Source organism: Marmota flaviventris, chromosome 14 (genome assembly GCF_047511675.1).
Source record: "Marmota flaviventris isolate mMarFla1 chromosome 14, mMarFla1.hap1, whole genome shotgun sequence".
NCBI classification, from domain to species: domain Eukaryota; kingdom Metazoa; phylum Chordata; class Mammalia; order Rodentia; family Sciuridae; genus Marmota; species Marmota flaviventris.
Window position 1 is genome coordinate 88,595,111 of NC_092511.1, and position 20,768 is coordinate 88,615,878.

General features: G+C 57.4%; 1 protein-coding gene across 2 annotated transcripts; it reads right to left on the reverse strand.

The window, feature by feature from the left end:
* Positions 1-403: 403 nt before the first annotated feature.
* Zap70 (zeta chain of T cell receptor associated protein kinase 70) lies at positions 404-20,536 on the reverse strand. Of its 2 annotated transcripts, none has more exons than XM_027919761.2 (14): positions 20,390-20,536; positions 20,124-20,200; positions 12,716-13,165; positions 11,993-12,153; positions 6,890-7,028; positions 6,724-6,811; positions 6,607-6,653; positions 6,355-6,406; positions 5,324-5,516; positions 4,666-4,872; positions 2,302-2,494; positions 2,077-2,217; positions 1,870-1,982; positions 404-866 (listed from the first exon to the last, which is right to left on the reverse strand). In XM_027919761.2, exons 3-14 carry the CDS (start codon positions 13,115-13,117, stop codon positions 743-745), a joined length of 1,860 nt encoding a protein of 619 aa, XP_027775562.2. In that variant the 5' UTR covers positions 13,118-13,165; positions 20,124-20,200; positions 20,390-20,536; the 3' UTR covers positions 404-742. The 2 variants fall into 2 exon arrangements, with proteins under 2 accessions (XP_027775562.2, XP_071457975.1); XM_071601874.1 differs by having other exon boundaries at positions 20,469-20,505.
* Positions 20,537-20,768: the final 232 nt, after the last annotated feature.

Sequence of the window (20,768 nt, forward strand, 5' to 3'; positions counted from 1 at the left end):
GGGCAAGACCCCAGCTGTGGCTGCCTGGGTCCAGGGAGGGAGGTGGAAGCCAGGGCACAGGGCTGGTGTCAGAACCGCCCAAGGAGACAGGAGACACACCCTGTCCACAGTGGTTGGGGCGAGGTGCTATTTGTTAAAATCCCTCCAGGTGATGGGATGTCCAAGGCCAGGGAGCCTGCCCCACCACCTGCTGCCAATCCAGGGAGGGCCCCACACCACCTGGCTCTGCCTGTCTACTTAGAGCATCGGTGAGGATGCTCTAAGGGCAGAAGTGGGAAACCAGCCCTGTCTTCTTTGAGTCTCTCATGCAGGCTTGGCTTTGGGACACTTCTTAACTCCCTCCAATGACCCACAACCTCTCCAGTCTCCTGGCCTCCCCCCAGGAAAGATGAAGGTACTGGAGCAAAAGGGAAAAGGAGTTTATTCCAGTGATTACAGTCCAGCCACCGAAGGCCTCTAGCCTTCCCCCTTCAGGGTCCCGAGGACGGCCCCCCTGGTGAGGGTGGCCCCTCAGCCCAGGACCAGGCTGCATACCCACCTCCCAGGCTCCCTTCCTTCCCTGGCCCAACAGTACAGGGACCGGGTGGGGAATTTGAGGGGTTCTGAGGCCTGATGTCCCTTCCCACAGCCACGCTGGTCTGGGGAGAGGACCTGAGCTGGCCTCAGCACCCTGCAGGTCCTAGGATGGCTGAGGGCAGAGGCGGGTAGCTGGGGTGGGGTCCACAGGATGGGCTGGGCTGGCTCAGGCGCACGGAGCCTCCACCCCTCGTCCACTCTGCGCAGGCTCCTCGGCCTTACTGGCCAAGCTATAGTAGTAGGTTCGCATGCGCTGCTCCACCATCTGGAAGTTGGGACGATCCTCCCACCTGCGGGCCACAGGGGAGATCCAGGCCACACTCAGCCCCACTCCAGGCAGACGGTGGTCGTGCCTGGGGCTGGCTGTGGCGGGCCTCAGGGCTCCAAAAATGAGTGGGGCTATTGGAAGTGGGTCTCGGGGGCCAGAGAACTGGAACTCATGTGTCACCAGGATGTCTCCTGGAAGGAGAGCTGCAGAGCCAGGACATGGGCTGGGCTGAGGGATGTCGGAGCACCAAGGGGAGCAGGGGCACTGGATGCAGAAGTACAGGGCTGCCGAGGGCCGGGCCACTGGTGAGCTAGGTCCGGGGTCTGGGGTGAGTCCACAGGGCCGGCCTCCGGCTGTCCATGCATGAGGCCTGGGGGCCTATGGGGTTCCTGATGGAGGCTGAGTTAATGCATGAGAGGGCAGGGGTGGACCAAGCCTCCCTGGTCTGTTGGACATCGTGAGTGTGCCAGAGTGAATGTCACAAGTGTGGGCAGCAGGGTACCAAATGTCCCATTGTCCCCGTGTTGCACGACCAGCTCAGGGCATCAGCTAGTTTGGGTGTTAGCTGTTGTCTGATGGGGAGTTGGAATGTTCTGTATGGGGGTGACAATGCTGAATGTTTGGGTCCCTGGGTGTGGCCTAGGTGGTAGGTGGTGGCTGGTGGGGTGGAGGGACTAGATCCTAGAGAATCTCTCCGCGCCCCGAGTATTGGCGTGTGTGGGGTGACTATGGGGTCGCCGGAGCAGTGCAGAGGGGTGGCGTGGTGGCTGGTGGGAGACGGGTCCACTGTGCAAGGGTTGGGTGTGGCCCCCTTGCTGCCTGGTAGGGCCAGCGCTATGGAGAGCGGTGCACAGGCGCAGGGGACCCAAGGCGCTGAGTGTGGGAAAGGCTATCGCCCGGGAAAGGTCTTTGGGTGGAGTTGTGGTGACACTAACTGATTGGCCCAGGACCTCCCCCCCCCAGGCCCAGGGAGTGGTCCAACCAGGTCCCCGATCCCAGGTGCCCTCCCAGCCCCTGGCACTCACTCGTAGATCCAGCAGTCGCTCATGAGCGCGTACATTTCGGGCGGACACTCGGGGGGACACTCCATCCGCTTGCCCTGCTTGATGAAGTCCAGGACCTCGGGGCCCTTCATCTTCTGCACCAGCCAGGGCGGAGAGCACGGGTAAGTGACCAGGGCCTCCTCGTCCCGACCCTCCCCGCCCGCCCCCTTCCGCCCCTGCCCAGCCTGCCTTGTAGGGCTTCTGGCCATAGGAGAAGGCCTCCCACATGGTGACCCCATAGCTCCAGACGTCGCTGCGGCTGGAGAACTTGCGGAAGTTGATGCACTCAGGCGCGTACCACTTGAGCGGCCACTTCCCCGCTGAGCGCGCCTGGCAAGGGGGAGACTGCGCTAGGACAGGGCGCGGGGACCCTCCGCCAGCCCACCCGCCTGGGACCATGGGGTAGGGGCTCACAGTGTAGTAGCTATCATCTGCCCCCAGGGCCTTGGAGAGGCCGAAGTCGCTGATCTTGGCATAGTGCCGGTTGACCAGCAGGACGTTGCGCGCGGCCAGGTCGCGGTGCACAAAGTTCTTCTCTTCCAGATACTTCATCCCCATGGACACCTGGTGCAGCAGCTCCGCCACGTTGCTGACGGGGACCTCCTCCCTGGGGTGCAGGGCAAAGCGGGTCAGCTGGGAGGGGACAGACCAAGTTCCCAGGAGGCAGAGCCCACGTCTGACCCAGCTGAGTAGGGGCTGGAGTACCTATGTTCAACAAGCACTTATTGAGCACCTGCTGTGTGCCAGGCATTGGCTGGGGACACAGCTGGCAGCAAAACAGACAAAATCCTCTTCCATTCTGGAAGCTATAAGTATCACCATATGTGACAACCCTCAAGCCTAGGCCATGTGCCCATGGGGGCATCTCATGGGCATCTCAAAGATAATACAGCCACAGCTGAGCTCCTGGTGTTTGGGCGCACACAGGCAGGGCCTCCCCACCCATCTTCCCTGCAGCTCTGTCCTGTTTCTGCCCCCAGCTCCTCCTCCTCCACATCCAACTGTCTTCAGAGTCTCTCCAGAATCTCCCACTTCTCTCTGCCTCTGCTTCTGCCCCCTGATCCAGGCCCCAGCATCACTCACCTTGGGGACCAGCACTCTGCCCAGGCCTCAGGGCTCCCTCCCTGCTGTCTCCCAAGGCTTGACCTCCCTGCACCTCAGGCCCTGGTGTCCCTCAGCTCACAGCCACCCGGGGCTCCCACCAGGTCCAAGAACTCCTCACAGCCCACATGGTTCTACCCACCACTGCTGAGCCCACATCAGCTCCCTCCTGACTGTTCCTCCACCATACCAGGCTCAGCTCACCTCAGGACCTTTGCTTTCTGTCTGGAATGCTCTTCTGCAGATCTGTGCTTGGCAACCACCCTCAGTTTACTCAAAACTCATCTTTCACCCAGACACCCAACCCTCTTGACCTGCTCAGCTCCTTGCTCCTGCAGAATCAATCTTCTAACATGCTCAGTATTTTCTCCTGATTATTATTCATTGCTCTCTTCTCCAACCAGAATACAGGGCAGGGGGCTTTACTGCTTCTATTGCTGATGACCCCAAGTACTTGTAATAGTTCCTGTCACCAAAACCTGTCCAACAAACACTTGTTCAATGACCAAATGTGTGCCTGGGAACACAGGGTGAAGGCATGTGTGCCCATGAGAAGGGATTAGCAAAAATGTTCCCAGTGGGCCTGCACATGTGGGTCTGTGGCTGTGAGTGTGGGCATGAAGATCACAAATGAAATGACAGAAGTTTTCAGTAGAGGGCCAGATAGCAAATAGTTTAGCTTTTGTCAGCTGCATATGATCTCTGTCACATACACTTTGTTTTTTATATTCTTTTTTTTAATATTATATTTTTTCAATTGTAGTTGGACACAATACCTTTATTTTATTTATGTGGTGCTGAGGATCGAACCCAGGGCTTGCACATGTTAAGTGAGCGCTCTACTGCTGAGCCCCAGCCCCAGCCCTGTTTTTTATATTCTTTAAAAATATAAAACTGCTGGGCACGGTGGTGCACACCTATAATCCCAGCAGCTTGGGAGGATGAGGCAAGAGAACCGAAAGTTTGAGGCCAGCCTCAGCAAGTTAGCAAGGCCCTAAGCAACTTAGCAAGAACCTGTCTCAAAATAAAGGGGGGAGGAGGCTGAAGTTGTAGTTCAGAGGTAGAGCGCTTGCCTAGCATGTGTGAGACACTGGGTTTGATTCTCAGCACCCCATATAAATAAATAAAAGGTTCACTGACCACTAAAGTAATATTTTAAAAAAAATCAAGAATTTAAAAAGGGGAGCTGGGGATGTGGCTCCGTGGTTAAGCGTCCCCGGGTTCAATCCCCTGTACCCAAAACCAAAATAAAAATGTAAAACCACACAGTACAAAAAGCTGCGGCTGCCGTTTGCTGCTTTCAATCATAGATAATCGACAATCGGCAGTTTCCACGGCTCATGAATCTGACCCAGAGAATCTGGGTGGCTGGACGGGCTGGTGTTTACACAGCTTCTGCGACTGAGCACTCGGAAAGTTCTGCCCCGGTTAATCCTGGAAGAGCCTTGTGGACTGGCCCCTTTGCCACCGAGGTGCACCTGGAGGTGCTGAGGACCGGCAGCTGGGCCCGTGGCATGAGTGTGGGTGTCGGGGTGGGCGTGTGCGACCAGGCTGGTGTGCGCTGGCGTGCTCATGCTCCCCCATGTCAGTATGGTGTCCCTCTCCTGGGTGGCCCTGGGAGGGTGGACGGGATGGGGCCCCAGCCTGGGTGGCCCGCGGGCACTGGGACCGACTCACTTCTTCCCGACAAGGAACTTGTGCAGAGGCCCGCCGCCGGCCATCTCCATGACCAGCATGAGCGCCTCGGCCTGGCACACGCCGATGAGCCGCACGATGTAAGGGTTGTCCAGCTGGTGCATGATCTGCGCCTCCCGCATCATCTCGTCCTTGTCCGCCTTCTCCGTGCTCTGCTTCAGCACCTTGATGGCCACGTCGATCTGCTTCCTGCCCGGGGCGCGGGCAATGGGGGGCGCATGCCTGGGTCAGACACGTCCTGCCCTCCTGTCCCTCTCCTACCCCCCCACGTGCAGTGGACACTGTCACCAAGGCACTCTCTCTCCAGCTGCAGGGAGCATCTGCCCCCCAGAGCGCACAGCCCAGGGCCCCACTGGGAGCTGCCCACGGCTGGAGAGAGACACCCAGCCCCCGCCCCTCCCCTGCCAGTGCAGCGGGAACATGGGCGCCTCTCTGCAGCTCCCCTGGGACGCCCTGAGGCCTCTGGGGCAACACAGTTTGGCCCACGCTCTCCCTGGCCCACGCCCGTGACCTTTGTTGCCTATCAGGATCCTGAGCTTTCCAGGGACTCCTCCAGCAAGCAGCAGCCCCCGTCCCCGAGTCTGCTCCCGCTGCCCCCAGCACAGTCATGTCCCTGAGGGGACATCAAGCATGGCCATACTTGCGCATGCGGTAGACGCCTTGGCGCACTGAGCCAAAGTTGCCACAGCCAAGTTCAATGTCGGCCACGAGGAGGTTCTCACGCTTCAGGAAGAGCTTCTTGTCCTTGAGCTCCTCGGGGTCGCTGTAGGGGCTCTCGTACACACTTGTGTCCATGGGCATCGGCCGCTGCTTGTCTGAGGACGCCAGGCGTGCTGGGCACACACACAGGGTGCTCCCGGGTCAGAGGCAGAGAGGGGGCAGGGTGGGGAGGGCGGGGCAGCCTCAGCCCACGAGGCAGGTGCCCTGGACATACACGGCCCGGCGCGTGCAGGATGCAGATGCACATGAGGAGGTGTGTGCTTGTGAGTGTCACTTGCACACACACTCCTGTCACATCTGAGGGTGCCCCGTGAAGCCATGTGGAAGAGACTCAGGAGGCACGTGCAGGGGTAGCCACACGTCCCCAGGGGGTGCAAGCTGGAGTGTGCACGTGTGTGTGTTCATGTGTGCACACCTGTGCTGGGCCTGCCCGTGTCCAGGTATGTACCTCCCAACTGAGGCCTCTGGAGGAGAGTGCCCTTGTGCACACCCACAGAGCACAGACCCACACGCACCCATGTGCACTGGTGTGTACCCACACATGGAACTCGGGAGCACCTGAGACAGCACCCAGGAGTCGGCTCTGCCCGGCTTCAAGTCCTGGCCGCCCGCCCGCCCACCCCTTCCCCTCTGCTGAGCACCAGGACCACTTCCCATGGTCCTCAGGGGATTCAACGAGCTCTCACACGGCAACCAGGGAGTGTGACAGGCACCCAGCGCATGGTAAGCACTCCAAAAACTGGGTCTGTCCACAGAGAGTCCCCAGGTGGCCAGGGTTTGTCCCCTGGGTTGGCTCCCGCTGGGACACACAGGCGCGTGGGCAGGTGTGGTGGGCATGGGCAAGGGCCACAGGCTGGCCTCGTCCTCCCCTGCTGAGGCCACAGCCCAGCCCTAGACCCTGCTCAGCTGGGCAGGAGGACACTGCCCACACCTCCACCTCTGCCAGCTCACCTGGCTCAGGGGTATATCCGTCGGAGTTGAGGGTGTCCACCCGTCTCTGAGCCTAGAGATCACAGGGTCAGCAGCCGTCAGTGGGGCCCAAGCCAGGGGTGCCCAGCCCCTCTCCTGAGGCCAGTACCTGCTGAGGACTCCCCAGGAATGGTGCTGGGGAGACCCCTGCGTGGCAACCCCTCTCCACACCCGCTGGCCCCGGAGCCCGCCCGCCCAGCGCTGAGTCCCCAGCCCCGGACCCGGCTGACTCACCTGCGTGAACGTGGACGGGTGGGCTGGAAGAGTGGGTGCAGCGGCCCCTGAAGGAGCAGAAGGGACAGTGAGGGAGGGGTGGGGCCTCGTGCCCCCCCAGCCCCGGGCGCCACTCACCTGCCGCGGCGCTGGCGCTGGTGTTGGGACAGGCCTCCTTCAGGCAGTAGATGAGGCCATCAGCCTTCAGCTTCAGGTACTCTACCAACTGCGGGAGCAGGTGTCAGGCAGGGCCCTCCTGCCGGGGAGCCGAGGGCCACGGCATCCTCCCGGAACAGGGTCCTACCTGCCACAGCGTGTCGAACTTGGTGCCCTCGGGGATGCAGTACTTGCCGGCCTTGTCCTGGTTGATCAGGTAGTGGTACACCATCTTCCCGTAGATGAGGGACAGCGCATACGTGCCCTGCTCCTTCCGGGGCCTCAGCCTGGAGGGGTGGCGGGGAGGGATGTCACCGTACCGTCACCTGGGAGACCCCCACTGTGCCTCTGGTCCCCACACACCACCCTACGGGCTCCATACCCTGGAGCCACTTGGAGAAGTGGCAGAGGCTGGGGAAGACAAGGCCGGGCCTCCCTCGGCCTCTGCGCCTTCTGGTGACTGACAGGCTGTAGGGAGAAGTAGTTGGGAGGACAGCGACTGGGTCTGCAGGGCAGCGCACGGCTGTCCAGGGGCGGGCGTGTGGCCACCCACGGGGGACACTCAGCAACCCATGACTGGATACTCAGCCGCGGGGTACGTATCTGGGGGACCACCTGGTCCTCTACCAACCGCACCCAGCCATCGGGGAAGTTCACTGAGACTCGTACCAATGGATAGTTGGCCATCTATGGCAGACGCAAAGCCACCTCCCAGGGGACACTCAGCCTGCAGCAGGCAGACTTAAAACCAGTCTCTTGGGGAGATGTGGAAGTCATTTCTACCCAGACCATACAGGGAGGGCCACTGTGACAAGCTCACGGTGGCCCGGTCATCATTCTAGGCCCGAGGGACAGGTGTCTTTTACCACACCCTGAATCCCTGTCCCAGAACCGGCCAGCTGCAGGCTTGTCCCCCACCCGCCTGGGGATTGCTGGGGATGTCCCTCTTGCCCTGCCTCCCATGGGGCTCTGGCGCAGCAACCTTGACCTCCAGCCCCAACTCTCTACAGGCTGCCCGCACAGTTCTCAGCCTCAGGGACTGGTTTCTGTCCAGAGTCTGCCTTGGCCAGCTCTCCAGGAGTCTGGCTCCCCGTCGCCTTCCCTGCTCTCTTGACAGTCCCTAGAATGAGGCACCGTCACTCACACTGACACTTTTCCAGCTGTTTCCCATCCCACTGGCCGCGCCCAGATCCAGGCTCCCCCAGCTGCCACTCCCGGCCAACACTGGTCCTATGTGCCTCCTGACAGTGCCGACAGCTGCTCGGAGCCACTGGCCCTGGGTTTCCTAAGGTCCTCGCCTCCCCATTGGCTGGTCAACTCCAAGCCAGCCAGGGCTGCTGTTGGCCCACTTTTCCTTGGGGCAATAGAATCCTTGGTCAAAGAGGCTGGAAAGTGGAAGCTGAAGCCACAAACAGGTGAAAGCCACGTCACTGCTGACGCTGAAGCCAACCTGGGGGCTTGGGGTCCCTCCTGCTTCTCCTGCCCCCGGGAACGTGGGGACGCTTAAACCATGGGAGGGGCGGATCCTTCCATGGATGGGGGGAGAGTGTGAGATGGCAAGGCTCAGAGGACAGGAGGCGGGGAGGAGAAGGGAAGAGCAAGACAGAGATCTGCAGATGAAAAGCTGCACTGGGGACTTGAAGCCAGAGGAAGACACCCAAGCCACAAGAGCAAGGAAAGATGAATTCATATTTAATGAAGGAGAAGCAGAGGAGGAGGAAACAAAGTGCTGCAGTAACAGAGAGAGCAGGTGCCGTGCTCGTGAGCAGGCGGGGCAGGGCTGTGCGCATTGCCACCCAGTGTCAGTGACATCTGAGCATCACAGCTGCGGTCGGGGGTGCAGCATCTGGTCAAGGAGATGCGACACACGGCCCAGCATCTCCATGCATGAGGAGGTGGGGCACTCCAGACACCCCAGGTGGAGGTCCTGCTGTCCACCGTCCAAACAGAAAGAAAGCTGGCCCAGCGCCCGTGCTCAAGATGCCCACGCCTTCATCATGACCCCCTTCTTCCAATCTTCTGATTGATAGGCTACAAAACTCGCCATCTTCACCCCTCTCCCTTGAGTAGTCCCTCCTCCACAGTGACTTTGGACATGTGACCTGCTTCAGTCAAGAGGACATCAGTAGCAGAGGTCTGAAAAGCACTGCGTCTTGGAACTTGCCCATCTGACTATTCTTGAGAAACCTACAACCTGCACCATGTGAATGAGCCCAGGATAGCCCAGTGCACAATGAAGCTCCACAGCCAACTCATCCCTCATCCCCATCACTGTGCATGGCCATCCCAACGTATTTGGTCCCAACCCAAATGAGAACTGCTCAGCTTGCTCACAGGATTGTGAGAAGTAATAAATTGCGCGTTGCTCTGAGCCAATAAGTCATGGGGAAGTTTGTTACACAGCAAAAGCTAACTGATACAAATGCAAAGGTTTTCCCTTGGAGAAAATAGCCCTAACTCAAAAGTTATTGAAAAGCTGTCTTGCAGCAGCTTTTAAACAGCAATCAATCAAGGGGTCCCTCAAAATCCTTGGAAATGTCACTCTACTGTGCAGCCTAAATCTATGAGTTAGGGTAAAAAAAAAAAAAATCAGCTGCCAGCAGAATCTTGGGGAGGGGACTTATCTTTTGGGAGATGTGCTGACAATCTGCATAGACCTCACATGGGTGGGAAAAATTGAGGAAGGAGGTCAGTTCCTCCAAGAGGACAGGCCCCAGAAGAGGGACCAGCCCTAGGGAAAGCGGGTGACAGCGGGAATCCCTCTGGGCAGGTACTCAAATCAAGAAGCACCAGAAGGGAAGCCCTGGGCACTGACCCCCATGGATTTGGGGGAGGACCCTGGACTTCCTGGGGTCATAGGAGAGGGGCAGTAACTCTGTTTCTCTGTATCTCGAGGCCTGAGAGACCTCGGCTCTCATCTGGATAACATCTGTTAACACAACAGAATTCACATCCAAGCCGGAAAGTGGCAGCTCCAGCCGGGCTTTCAACCCAGAGGATTTTAAGAGCATTAGAGAATCTTTCATGACCAAGCAGCCACGCTGCCTCAGCTGGGCCTGAGACACACCCGCATGCACATGCACGCACGCACACACCGTGAGCTGACAGGAGTGCATTTTCCCATCTGCCTGGTACCACACTATTGCTTGATGCATGTTAATTTGTGAACTTCTATAACAGATCCTTGGGGTGGGTTCTGCTGTCCCCTACTGGACAGTTGGAGAGAGCAAGCCCTCACTCGGGAAAAGCCAGAGCCACCTACCTCCTACCACTCTCTCCCTCACTGGGCTCTGCACACTGGTCTCCTCCATGTTTCCAGAACATGCCAAATAAATCCTTGCCTCCGATCTCTGCCCCTGGCATCCTGCTTGCCAGGAGCACCTTCACCTAAAAGCTGCTCGGTCTCTTCCTGTCTTCTGGTTTGGTTTGGATTTTGTTGTTTTGCTTTTGGGGTGCTAGGCACGTGCTCTACCACTGAGCCACACCCCTAGACCTTCAGGGGTCCCTCCTCTCCTCCTTCAGTTCTTTACTCACAGTCACCTTTTGGAAAACAATCAAGAACATGAGGAGAGAGAGAAAACATGGGAGAAAATCTTTGGCACCTGCATCTCAGATAGAGCATTAATCTCCAGGCTATATAAAGAACTCAAAAAACTTAACACCAAAAAAACAAATAACCAAATCAATAAATGGGCTAAGGAACTGAACAGACGCTTCACAGAAGAAGAAACACAATCGATCAACAAGTATATTTTTAAAATGTTTAACATCTCTAGCAATCAGAGAATTGCAAATTAAAACTGCACTGAGATTTCATCTCATTCCAGTCAGAATGGCAATTATCAAGAACACAAGTAACAATAAATGTTGGTGAAGATGTGGGGAAAAAGGTACACTCATACACTGCTGGTGGGACTGCAAATTACTGCAACCATTCTGGAATGCAATATGAAGATTCCTCAGAAAACCTGGAATGAAACCACCATTTGGCCCAGTTATCCCACTCCTTGGCATATACCAGAGAACTTAAAATCAGCCTAGCACAGTGAAGTAGTTCAATGTTTACAGCAGCTCAATTCACAATAGCTAAGCTATGGAACCAACCTAAGTGCCCTTCAACAGATGAACTGGTAAAGAAAATGTGGTACATATACACAATGGAATATTACTCAGCCACAAGAAAAGAATGAAATTATGACATTTGGATGGAACTGGAGACTATCGTGCTAAGTGAAATAAGCCAATCCCAGAAAAACCAAAGGCCAAATGTTTTCTCTGATATGTGAGGCTAGCACACAATAAGGGGTGGGGATAGGAAAGAACAGAAGTACCTTGGATTAGACAAAGGAGAATGAAGGGAAGGGGGCTGGGAACAGGAAAGAGAATAGAATGAATGGGATTTCACTTTCCTAGTTTCACACGACTAGTGAAACTCCACATCATGTTCAACCACAAGAATGGGAAGTTGTACTCCATGTGTGTATGATATGTCAACATACAATCTACTGTCATGTACGTCTAAAAAGATCAAATAGGGGCTGGGGATGTGGCTCAAGCGGTAGCGCGCTCGCCTGGCATGCTTGCCGCCCGGGTTGGATCCTCAGCACCACATACAAAGATGTTGTGTCCCCCGATAAACTAAAAAATAAATATTAAAAAATTCTCTCTCTCTCTGTCTCTCTCTCTCTCTAAAAAAAATAAAATAAAATAAAAATATCAAATAGAAAAATTTTCTAAAGTTACCTCTTGGGGAAACCCTCCTCCAGCCCCTCCCCACCTGCACACACCTAGCACCTACCACCATCTGGCAGAGTCTAGATTTTATTAGGGTTTTTTTTTTTTTTTTCTTTTTTCCTACCTGCCCCAGGAGGACAGGCACTTGTGTCTGTGTGGCTTGTTACCATGTCCTTAGTGACTAGCACCCAATAAGAATTCAGTAAATGTTTGTAAAATGAAAGAGAGGAAACTGAGGAAGGCAGAAATTCGGGTCCACACTCCAAACCCACAGCCAAGTGGGTGACAGAAACCCCCAAGCCCGCCAACTCTAAAGGCCTGGCTACCCATTACAGCTACTTTCCCATACAAAAGTTCCTTTGCTCACCAGAAACGGACACAGCAACCCACTTACGTGGGTGAGCAGAGGCCAGTCCCCTGGAGGCCGCCCTGCACAGTCGGGTCTGCCCGGGGGGGGCCCAGGACTCTAGTCAATAACCCCAGCCCCCACGGCCCCCAGACCCCGGGCCCCACATACAGGAACTTGCCGTCGGTCTGCGAGCCTGAGTAGAGTTTGCGCTCGGCCTCCTCGCGCGTCAGACTGCTGTGGTACCAGGGCATCCGCTCGTGGGCCGTGGTGGCGATGAGCTTCTCCACCTGGGGGGCCTGGCTAATGATAGCCTGTTCCAGGGCCTCGCCCTAGGGAAGGAGAGGCGAGGAAAGTCCTTAAGTGCCTGGCTATGGAAACCCTCTCCCGTCTCCTGGGCCCTCCCGATTGACCCCATAAGACCTCCACCCCCATCGCGCGCCAAGGTCGCCTTCCTCATCTGTCCAGGGAGTCACCCAGCCCCAGGCCTTGCCTTCCAGCCTAGGCCCAAGCGCGCATTTAGCTTGAAGATGGGCGCAGTTGCGCACCTGGCGCAGGGCGGCTGCGCACAGCTGGGGCCGCAGCAGCAGCCGGACCCCAGGACATCCCCAGCCACCCACCGTCCTCTCAAGCCCCCAAGGCAAGCCTGGCCTCTCCAGGTCCACACTTCCATCACTGGCTCAGGCACTCGGGCAGTGGGGGACAGCCCACCTCCACTACCAGCACGAAGCCACCGCCTAGGTCCCGCCCCTGGCCAGGGCCCCCTCCCTCCGGCTTCCAAAGCAAACACCTCAGATCAGCATCACGCAGGCGGGCGAAGACGACCCGGTCCCCGCACCGCCCAGGGGCTGGGCACCGCGGCTCCTCCGGCGCCCCCGCGGCCCGCGCTCTCACCTCCAGCTTCCAGGTCTGGCGCACGTAGTCGCGCACCATGGCGTCGCGCAGGCAGTCGAAGACCCCAGGCTGCGGCTCCATGCCCGCGGGCCGGTTGCACGGCTTGCGCAGGTTGCAGGGCAGCCCGTCGGGGTCGCGCGAGTAGAACTCGCAGAGCTCGGCGGGGCCGCAGTGCGCCTTGCCGCCCGCGATGGCGTAGGTGCCGTTGAGCTGGCGCTCGATGGAGAAGTGGTGGAAGCGCACGTCGTGCACCAGCGACAGCACGTAGCCGCCCAGCGAGCGCAGGCACTGGCGCAGCAGGAACAGCCCGTCGGCCATGCCCGCCAGCTTCAGGTGCTCCTCCGCCTCGGCGCGCGAGATGCTGCCGTAGAAGAAGGGCAGGTGCGCCGCGGGGTCCGGCATCGCCGCCACCGGCCTGCGCGGGCCGCGCGCCCCGCACCTCGCCGGGCCCTGTGGATCAGAGGTGGGTGCACCGATGAGCCCCTCCGTCGGGCCCAGGGGAGGCCGGAGAGACGCTGCGCAGAGCCCGGAACACAGATCTGGAGTCCCAAACCCACCTGACACCTCTACAGTCCCCGCGCCCCACCACCCGTAACCACCCTTCATTTCCCAAGCACGTGTTGAACGTCTACTGTGTTCCACCCTCCCCTCCCCGGTGCTGGGGATATGGCTACATAAGACGTGGTCCCTCCTGCCCTCTGATGATAACATGGGGGCATGTGATAGGCAGAGACGGGAACAAAAATACGCATTGCAGATTAAAATCAGGATTATAAAGGAAATGAACAGTATGATATTGAGATACAGAGGTCACTCTAGCTAGGATGGTCACCTTCTCCGAGGAGGCAGTGTTTAAGGCAAGATTAAAAGGATAAGGAGGAAAAAACTTTCCCAAAACTTTGGGAGCAGGGAGGGAGCACATCAGGCAGCAGGACCCGCGTGTGCAGAGGCCCTGAGGCTGGAACAAGCTTTGCTCATCCAAGGACCCTTGCCGCATCCTGCTCTTCCACCTGTGCCCCTCTTGGAAATCCGCCCTGGCCGTGCGCCTCTCCCTTCCTTGACAAGTTTCCACAAAGGGTGAACTAATCTGAACATCCATCAATAGGGGATCAATTTAACACATTAGAGTTTAACTCCAATGTGAACTTGAATATAACCATTAAACAATGTGGGATTGGGGGAAGGGTAGATAGATAAGCTGGTAAGGCAGATGATTTAAAATTGCCTACCCTAAGCTTGCTGGGGTCATGGTGACAGTGGTATCTTGAGCGGGGTCCAGTTACACAGGTCTGAATTAATCAAAACTCAGTGTACACTTAAGAACCCTCCTCCTCCTCCTCCTCCTCCTCCTCCTCCTCCTCCTCCTCCTCCTCCTCTTTTACCAGGAATTGAACCCAGGGGTGCTTAACCACTGAGCCACATCCCCAGCCAGGGCTGAGTTGCTGGAACTACAGGCATGGGCCACGGTGCCAGGCTTACACTTAAGAGTTTTGCATGTCATTGTATTCACCCCTCAATAAGAAAGAACCATACTATGCCGAGTGATCCCTGGTTACTGCTCTGAATGCAGAATGTCTGGGTGGGCTTTGTGCTGACAACTGTAATTGATTTTGAAAGGTATCCAAAAACAAATCCTGATTGGAGGATGCTCAGGGAGCGGTGCGTGGATAGGATACTTGTCACTCACAGTTCTGAAAAATCACCGCAAGACTAACAAACACTGAACCAAGAGTCCTAGAGGAAATATAGACTTAGGTTCCTACCAGACTCTGCACATATTTTCAAGGTACGACATGTCTGTGACCTTGTTATGTGTCTTTCTGTTTCAAGGCACCTATGTAATATGTGTGATTGGACTGGGGGTGTTGCTCGGTGTCGGGTGCTTGTCCCGCAGGCACCAGGCATTGATCAACCCCAGTACCACAAAAATAATGTATCTACAGACTTGTTAAGATTTGTTGTTGAGGGCAGGTGCGATGGGGCACACCTGTAATCCCAGCAACTCCCAGGGTGGGTGCGGCTCTCCCAATCCGGATTGAACCCAGGGGTGCTGAACCACTGAGCCACATCCCCAGCCATTTTATATTTTATTTCGAGACAGGGTCTCTAAACACAGGATCTGTATACAATGAGGATCAACAGTCTGTGATAAATAGAGCAAAAGGTGAATTGTAGAATCTGGGAGGTGGATAAAGGGCATGAAATCAATTCTTTCCATTTTCTGTACTTTTTAAATAATGTTGGGGGAAAAAAATCTCCCCATAGCAGTTACCAGTCGTCTCTCTGCTAAGGTGGGCCCAGCAAGGCCACCTGGGCTTGAGCTAATATTGGGGCACAGGACCTCGGGTGCCCTTCTTAGTCACACAAGTGTAAGCAAGGGTACAAGAAGCTTTTGTGGGCTGGTCGCAGTGGCACACACCTGTCATCCCAGGGGCTTGGGAGCCTTAGGCAGGAGGATCACTAGTTCAAAGCCAGCCTCAGCAACTTAGTGAGGCCCTAAGCAATTTAGGGAGACCCTGTCTCTAAATAAAATATAAAACGGGCTGGGGATGTGGCTCAGTGGTTAAGTACCCCCTGGGTTCAGTCTGGATCGGGAGAGCCGCATCCACCTTGGGTATCCAGCCTTGGGCAGGATGGGCCTGGGGCGGAGAGGAACAGCCTGGAATGGGAGTCAGTGAGTGAGATGGCCCAAGGGTATCTGGAAGGCTTCAGAGAAGCCAGACTCTGAGGTTCAGTTCAAACCTGCGGGGATGGAGGAGTCAGAGGTTCCCTGGGGCAGGGGCTGATCACAGAGTGGCCAGGGATTGGGGCAACATGGTGATGGAGCTGGTAGTGTCCTGGCTGCATGACTTCGTCAGATCTCAGACTTCACTCAGATGGCATATAAATCTTACTGTACGTAAATTGCAACTCGACTCGTTTATTTGAGCGGGAAGGAGCTGGGAGGGATAGGCATATCCTGCACTAAATAATGATAACGGAAGTAGGGCAGGGAATGGTTGCTTTTTCTTTTTCTTTCTTTGCTTTTTCATTTTTTATCTTTTTTTGGTACTGGGGATTGAGCCCAGGGGTGCTTAACCACGGAGCCACATCACCAGGCTTTTTGGATTTTCTTTTGAAACAGAGCCTCACTAAGTTGGTTAGGGCCTGGCCTGGAACTTGCTGTCCTCCTGCCTCTGCCTCTACAATTGCTGGGATTACTGGAGCAAGCCACCACACCTGGAAGGTAGGGAAGGTCATTAAGGGCCATCTGCCTCTCTGGAAGTTTCAGACTTCCATCAATCCAGCTTGGCACTCTACACCCGCTGCTAATCCCAGCTCTCAAGCTGTGGTAGTGCCAGGCAAGCACTCAGTGCCCTCCTCAATGCTGCGTCCCCTACGTGATGGACACCAGTGAACCCCCTGAAGCCCTGCAGAGCTCAGCAACCCCCTGGCTTGCCTCCTCCTGCTCTGATCCTTTCTGCTCTCCTCCTTCCCCAGCCTTGTCCCTTACTTGGGTCATCCAGTCTGTGGCTACCCATTCTGCCAACCCCACCCCTCCCCCAGCTCAGCTCTGTAGCCTGAGGTCAGTCCGTGCTGGCATCACCTCCTTTGATCTCTACCAACTGTTTCTATTAATACAACCTGAGATACAGATCTAACTCACAGGGTGCCTGTGGTGGGCTGAACCCCACAATCTGTTTCCACAGGAGCTGAGCTCCAGCGTCTGCAAGCTGCTCCTAGGCGAGTCTTCCCAGAGGCCTCCTGGGCTCAAGGACCCACCCTGTCCCCCCTGCTGACCTCAGTGGATCTACCCCCACCCGCCCTCTGCCCACCTGGCTGTTTCTTGCTTCCTTCAAATTTGCCTCCATATTTTTATCCATGCAGTGCCCCCTCATCCTCCCAATCCAGCTGGCCCTTCCTGGCAGCTCCTATCAAGGATTGGGGTACAGGATGCAGCAGCGAGGTGGGGGCTTGTCCAGGCACATGGTGGGCGGGTGGGGGGGGCACTGGCCCCTGGGCAGGAAGCTGTGGCAGGAAGCACAACTTGTGTCGGCAACTCAGTTTGAGAAGTTCCGCCCCATGGTGGCCACAGGTGCAGCCTGGGTAGCAGGAAGGGGGTCAGGCAGAAGAGATGGGAGGAGGCTGGTCCTCGGAGCCCAGTACAGGGTCATAGGCTGAGAGTGGCCACCTCAGACCCCAGGCCAGGGTGTCCCAGGGACAGGAGCTCGCCCTCTGTCTCGGCTTTCCCCAGCCTTCCCGTGTCACTGTCGATGACAATGATAATAACAACCCCCACCCGACCCCGGGCCAGCCGAGCACGCCTCTGCACCCATCTCCCTGTGCCCTTCTGGACTGACCTGACCTCATCAGCAAAACACAGGGGCCCTGGGGCCAGAGATACTGAGGACACCAGAGAGAGACCAGAGGCAGGAGCTGAAGGTCCAGGGCAAGACGTGGGCTTGTGGCCTCCTGCCAAGGCCCGTCTCCAGGCCAGGCCAGCATGGAGCAGCAGTTCTCAGACGAGCCAGGCCAGTCTGCAGCCTCCCCGTGAGACCCACCTGTCCTGAGCTGCGTCCCTGCACCTCCGGGCCTCGCCAGGAGACACCCAGCTCTCGAGCTTCCAGTCCAGTCCTGCATGAGCTGACCCAAGGTCTTGGTCAGGGGGCACAGGCAGGCCTGGGGCTTAGGCCACCGGACTCTCAGCCAGCCGTTAGCTGTCACCCAGGCCTTGTCCCCAGACACCCTGGGCTGGCCCTCCCCCTCCTCTTGAGCTCACAGATTCTCATTGTCTGTCTCCGAGCTGATGGCCCTCCTAGGTCACCCCAGGGACAGCCACGGGAGACCAGCTTTGACTCAGCCCAAGCCGAGAGGTAGGAGGAGAAACACCTGGATCCGCAACCTGCCTGAAGTTCCAACATTCAGGTGTCCTCCAGGGGGGACAGCAGCGTGAAATCGCGTCTGTCCCAGAGAGACCCCGAGCATTGCAGAGGAAAGGGGCCGAGTGTCAGAGGTTTTCAGATTGCTGTGGAAGGCCCAGGAAAGGCTCTGAGAAGATCGGTGGGGCCTGTTCGGCTGTGACTCAGGGGCAGCGAGCAGGTCCACCGTCCCACAGGACACACGCCGAGCACCAAACACCCCACTCACTGCCCACTGTGAGAGGCCACAGGGGACATGGAGGCATTCATACAACAGAGGGAACGAGGCCCCAAGGGAGCCGGGCACGGTGGCACACGCCTGTGATCCCAGTGGCTGAGGCACTGGGAGGATCACGAGAGACGGAGGATCGCAAGTTCCAAGCCAACTTCAGCACTTTAGCGAGGCCCTAAGCAACGCAGTGAGACCCTGTCTCTAAATAAAATATTTTTAAAAAGGGCTGGGAATGTGGCTCAGTGGTTAAGCACCCTGGGATCAATCCCTGGTGCCATATATGGTCACGCCTGGGGTGAGGGGTGTTTTATACATATATCCCAAGGGACCTAGCAGGAGGGCTTTGGTCAGAGCATGTGACCTCCAGCCCTCCTGGGCTCCCACCTCACTCAGGGCAAAAGCTGAGCCCCTCACCATGGCCCCCAGTGCCTTGTGTGATGTACCTGTCACCTCCTGCCCTCCCTGCCCCTCCAGCTGTGTGGCCTCCCTGTGTTATTTGTTCAGGTCCCTTGAACTAACCAGGTAGAGTTCAGCCTCAGGGCCTTTGCACCACCTGTGCCCTCTGCCTGGGCACTCTTTCCTTCGTCCTCTGCCTGAAAGTCCCCTGCTCTAAGGGCCTCTCTGACCTCCCCCTCTGACATGGCCTCCCCTCCCCATCCCTGGCCCAGCTTTGTCACCACCTAAGATGTGATGCAGGCATTGATGTGTTGACAAAACCAGAATGTGACGGTGACAGTGGAGACCTTGTATTTCTCTGCTGCCCATATCAGCCAGACACATAGTAGGTCCCCTACACACACGGTGTCGAGCAGAGGCCACCAATAATGGGTACCTAGAAAGGTTTCCAGTCGGCTCTGATGGGCGGAGACACCCCGACAGCTGATGGGGTCCAGGGTCATGGGGAGGGGACGGAGGCTGGGCGAGAGGCTTCTCTGACTCACTGACCAGGGGTTAGGAAAGGACCAACCCCGAGGGGCCTCTGCCTGGGCTCTTCCCTCAGCTCAGAGCAGCACCACACCCTTCTCCTGGCCACATGCTTTATGGGGCAGGATCCCAAATCCAGCACCAAGAATCTGCTGATGGACGGCACAGTGTCCCTGGACCCCCTGCAGCAAGCCAGCCCCCCACCACCACTAACCCCAAGCTCAACTGCCTGGTCCTAGGAGCTGTGTGACCTCAGCAAGAAGCTTTCCCTCTCTGGGTCTCAAGCTCTGGGGATCCTAAAAGGGAGATGGGAAAAGTTGGGGGTGAGTGAGGAAGACAGGGCCTGACAGAGACAGGGCAGTGTGGGTTGCCCTCTGCCTTATAGGGGGGTTAGCGGCTCTCCTGGCCTCTGTGTAGGAGATGTCCAAAGACCCCTCACCCCAGGCATGACCAAAAATATCTCAAAAACATCAACTGTCCCTGTGGAATGTGGGGAGGCAGAGTGGCTCCCGATCGAAGCACAGCCGTCACCCTACTCCCGGGCCCAGGGCGAGGAGCCGTCAGCATGGAGTGGTCTGGTGGCTACAGCCCCCGGGTTTCTAGAAACTGTGAAGTCCAGGGCCTGAGGCAGCTCAGAGCCAGAAATAACAATAGGATCCTAGCAAGATGTTCAGCAAGCACCTACTATGTGCCAGGTACGCTGGGGACAGTCTCCCTCTTAATGCACAGGAGAACCCCATGACGGGTTTGTAGATAGAGCCTAAAGCCCAGAGGGGCAGGTGCCTTGCCTGAGGTCACAGGCAGGTGACCTTACTCGCCGGTCAGGACCTACACCTCCAAGACGTCCATGTTTGTGCATCAGACAAGATGTGCAGATGGAGCCCCCCCAGGCAGCTGAGCAGAACCCAGTGGCCTTGCTCCTCTCCGGGTCCTGATAAGTAGCCTGAGCCTGCCCTGGGCCCCTCCTCAGAGGGGCGCCAGGCATCAGGACTTGAACCAGCATTTGTGGTTTAAGTTCACGGCCCCGTTAGCCACCCTCGCATTCATGGGGCCCAGGGACCGGAGTACACACTTGCTCTTTGCGGAATCTTCTCTGCTCCTGAAGCCAAACATGCAGCCCTGACAGGGCTCAAGCGGGAGGCCAGGGACCCAGCAGGCATCTCTGTGTCCCCTGGACACTCCTGGGTCACTGGCATCTGAAGGGACAGCTGCTTTCCTCAATGTGCTGTCCTTCTCCAGCTGGACACGGGCCCTCCCAGTCGGCAGGAGAGGCCCTCGACTCCCGGCTAGCAGGCTGCCCTCCCCGCAGACAAGGCCACCCAGCCCAGTGTGGCCCCATCCGGGCATCTCTTACCTGGGGATGTGCCGGTGGATGTCAAGGTGGGCGGGCCACTTGTGGGGTCTCTGGTCCCCAGCACCAGCGAGCTGGCTCTGAGTGAGGAACAGGACCCAAGAAGTCAGCTCAGCCCCGGGCCTGAGACCCGCCAGCTCCCCCCACCTCAGACACGGGGCGGGGTGAGGAAGCCATATCCTGCCACTTTCACACTTGGGGACAGTTTTACTCAGCCTCTGCCTGGGGCTCACCGGACATGAGCACAAGGCCCCAAGACGGGCGCTCACCTGGGCACCCCGGGGACGGCACAGAGGCCAGCAGGAGTGGGGCCTGGGCTGGGAGGCCTGGTGTCCCTCGGGCTCTCACCAGCAGCTCCTCTGCGACTCAACCTCCTTCTTTGATGCGAAGACAGGAAAGAAGCTGCATTTGAAGTTCATGTCAAAGTCACAAAGTGCTGTGTTCAAGGAAAATCGCGGGTCACGTGTTTGGGGAGGGCAGAGGGCATTTCCGGAGCCGAATGGTGTCTGCCCCAGCCATGTAGGGAGGGGGACTTAGAGGGCCGCTGCGGCTTGCTGCAGTCTGGGCTTACAGAAGGGGGATCCCGACAGCAGCCCCACAGCTGAGGCTGAGCAGGGAGGTGCCAGGGGAGGGGAGTCCCTAGGACCC

Coding starts and splice junctions, on each gene's coding strand:
- Zap70 (XM_027919761.2), bottom strand. CDS start 13,117: ATGCCGGACCCCGCGGCGCACCTGCCCTTCTTCTACGGCAGCATCTCG. Junction 7,029..11,992: donor CAGACCGACGGCAAGTTCCT/GTATGTGGGGCC, acceptor CCACCCCTCCAG/GCTGAGGCCCCGGAAGGAGC. Junction 6,812..6,889: donor AGTTCGACACGCTGTGGCAG/GTAGGACCCTGT, acceptor CTGCTCCCGCAG/TTGGTAGAGTACCTGAAGCT.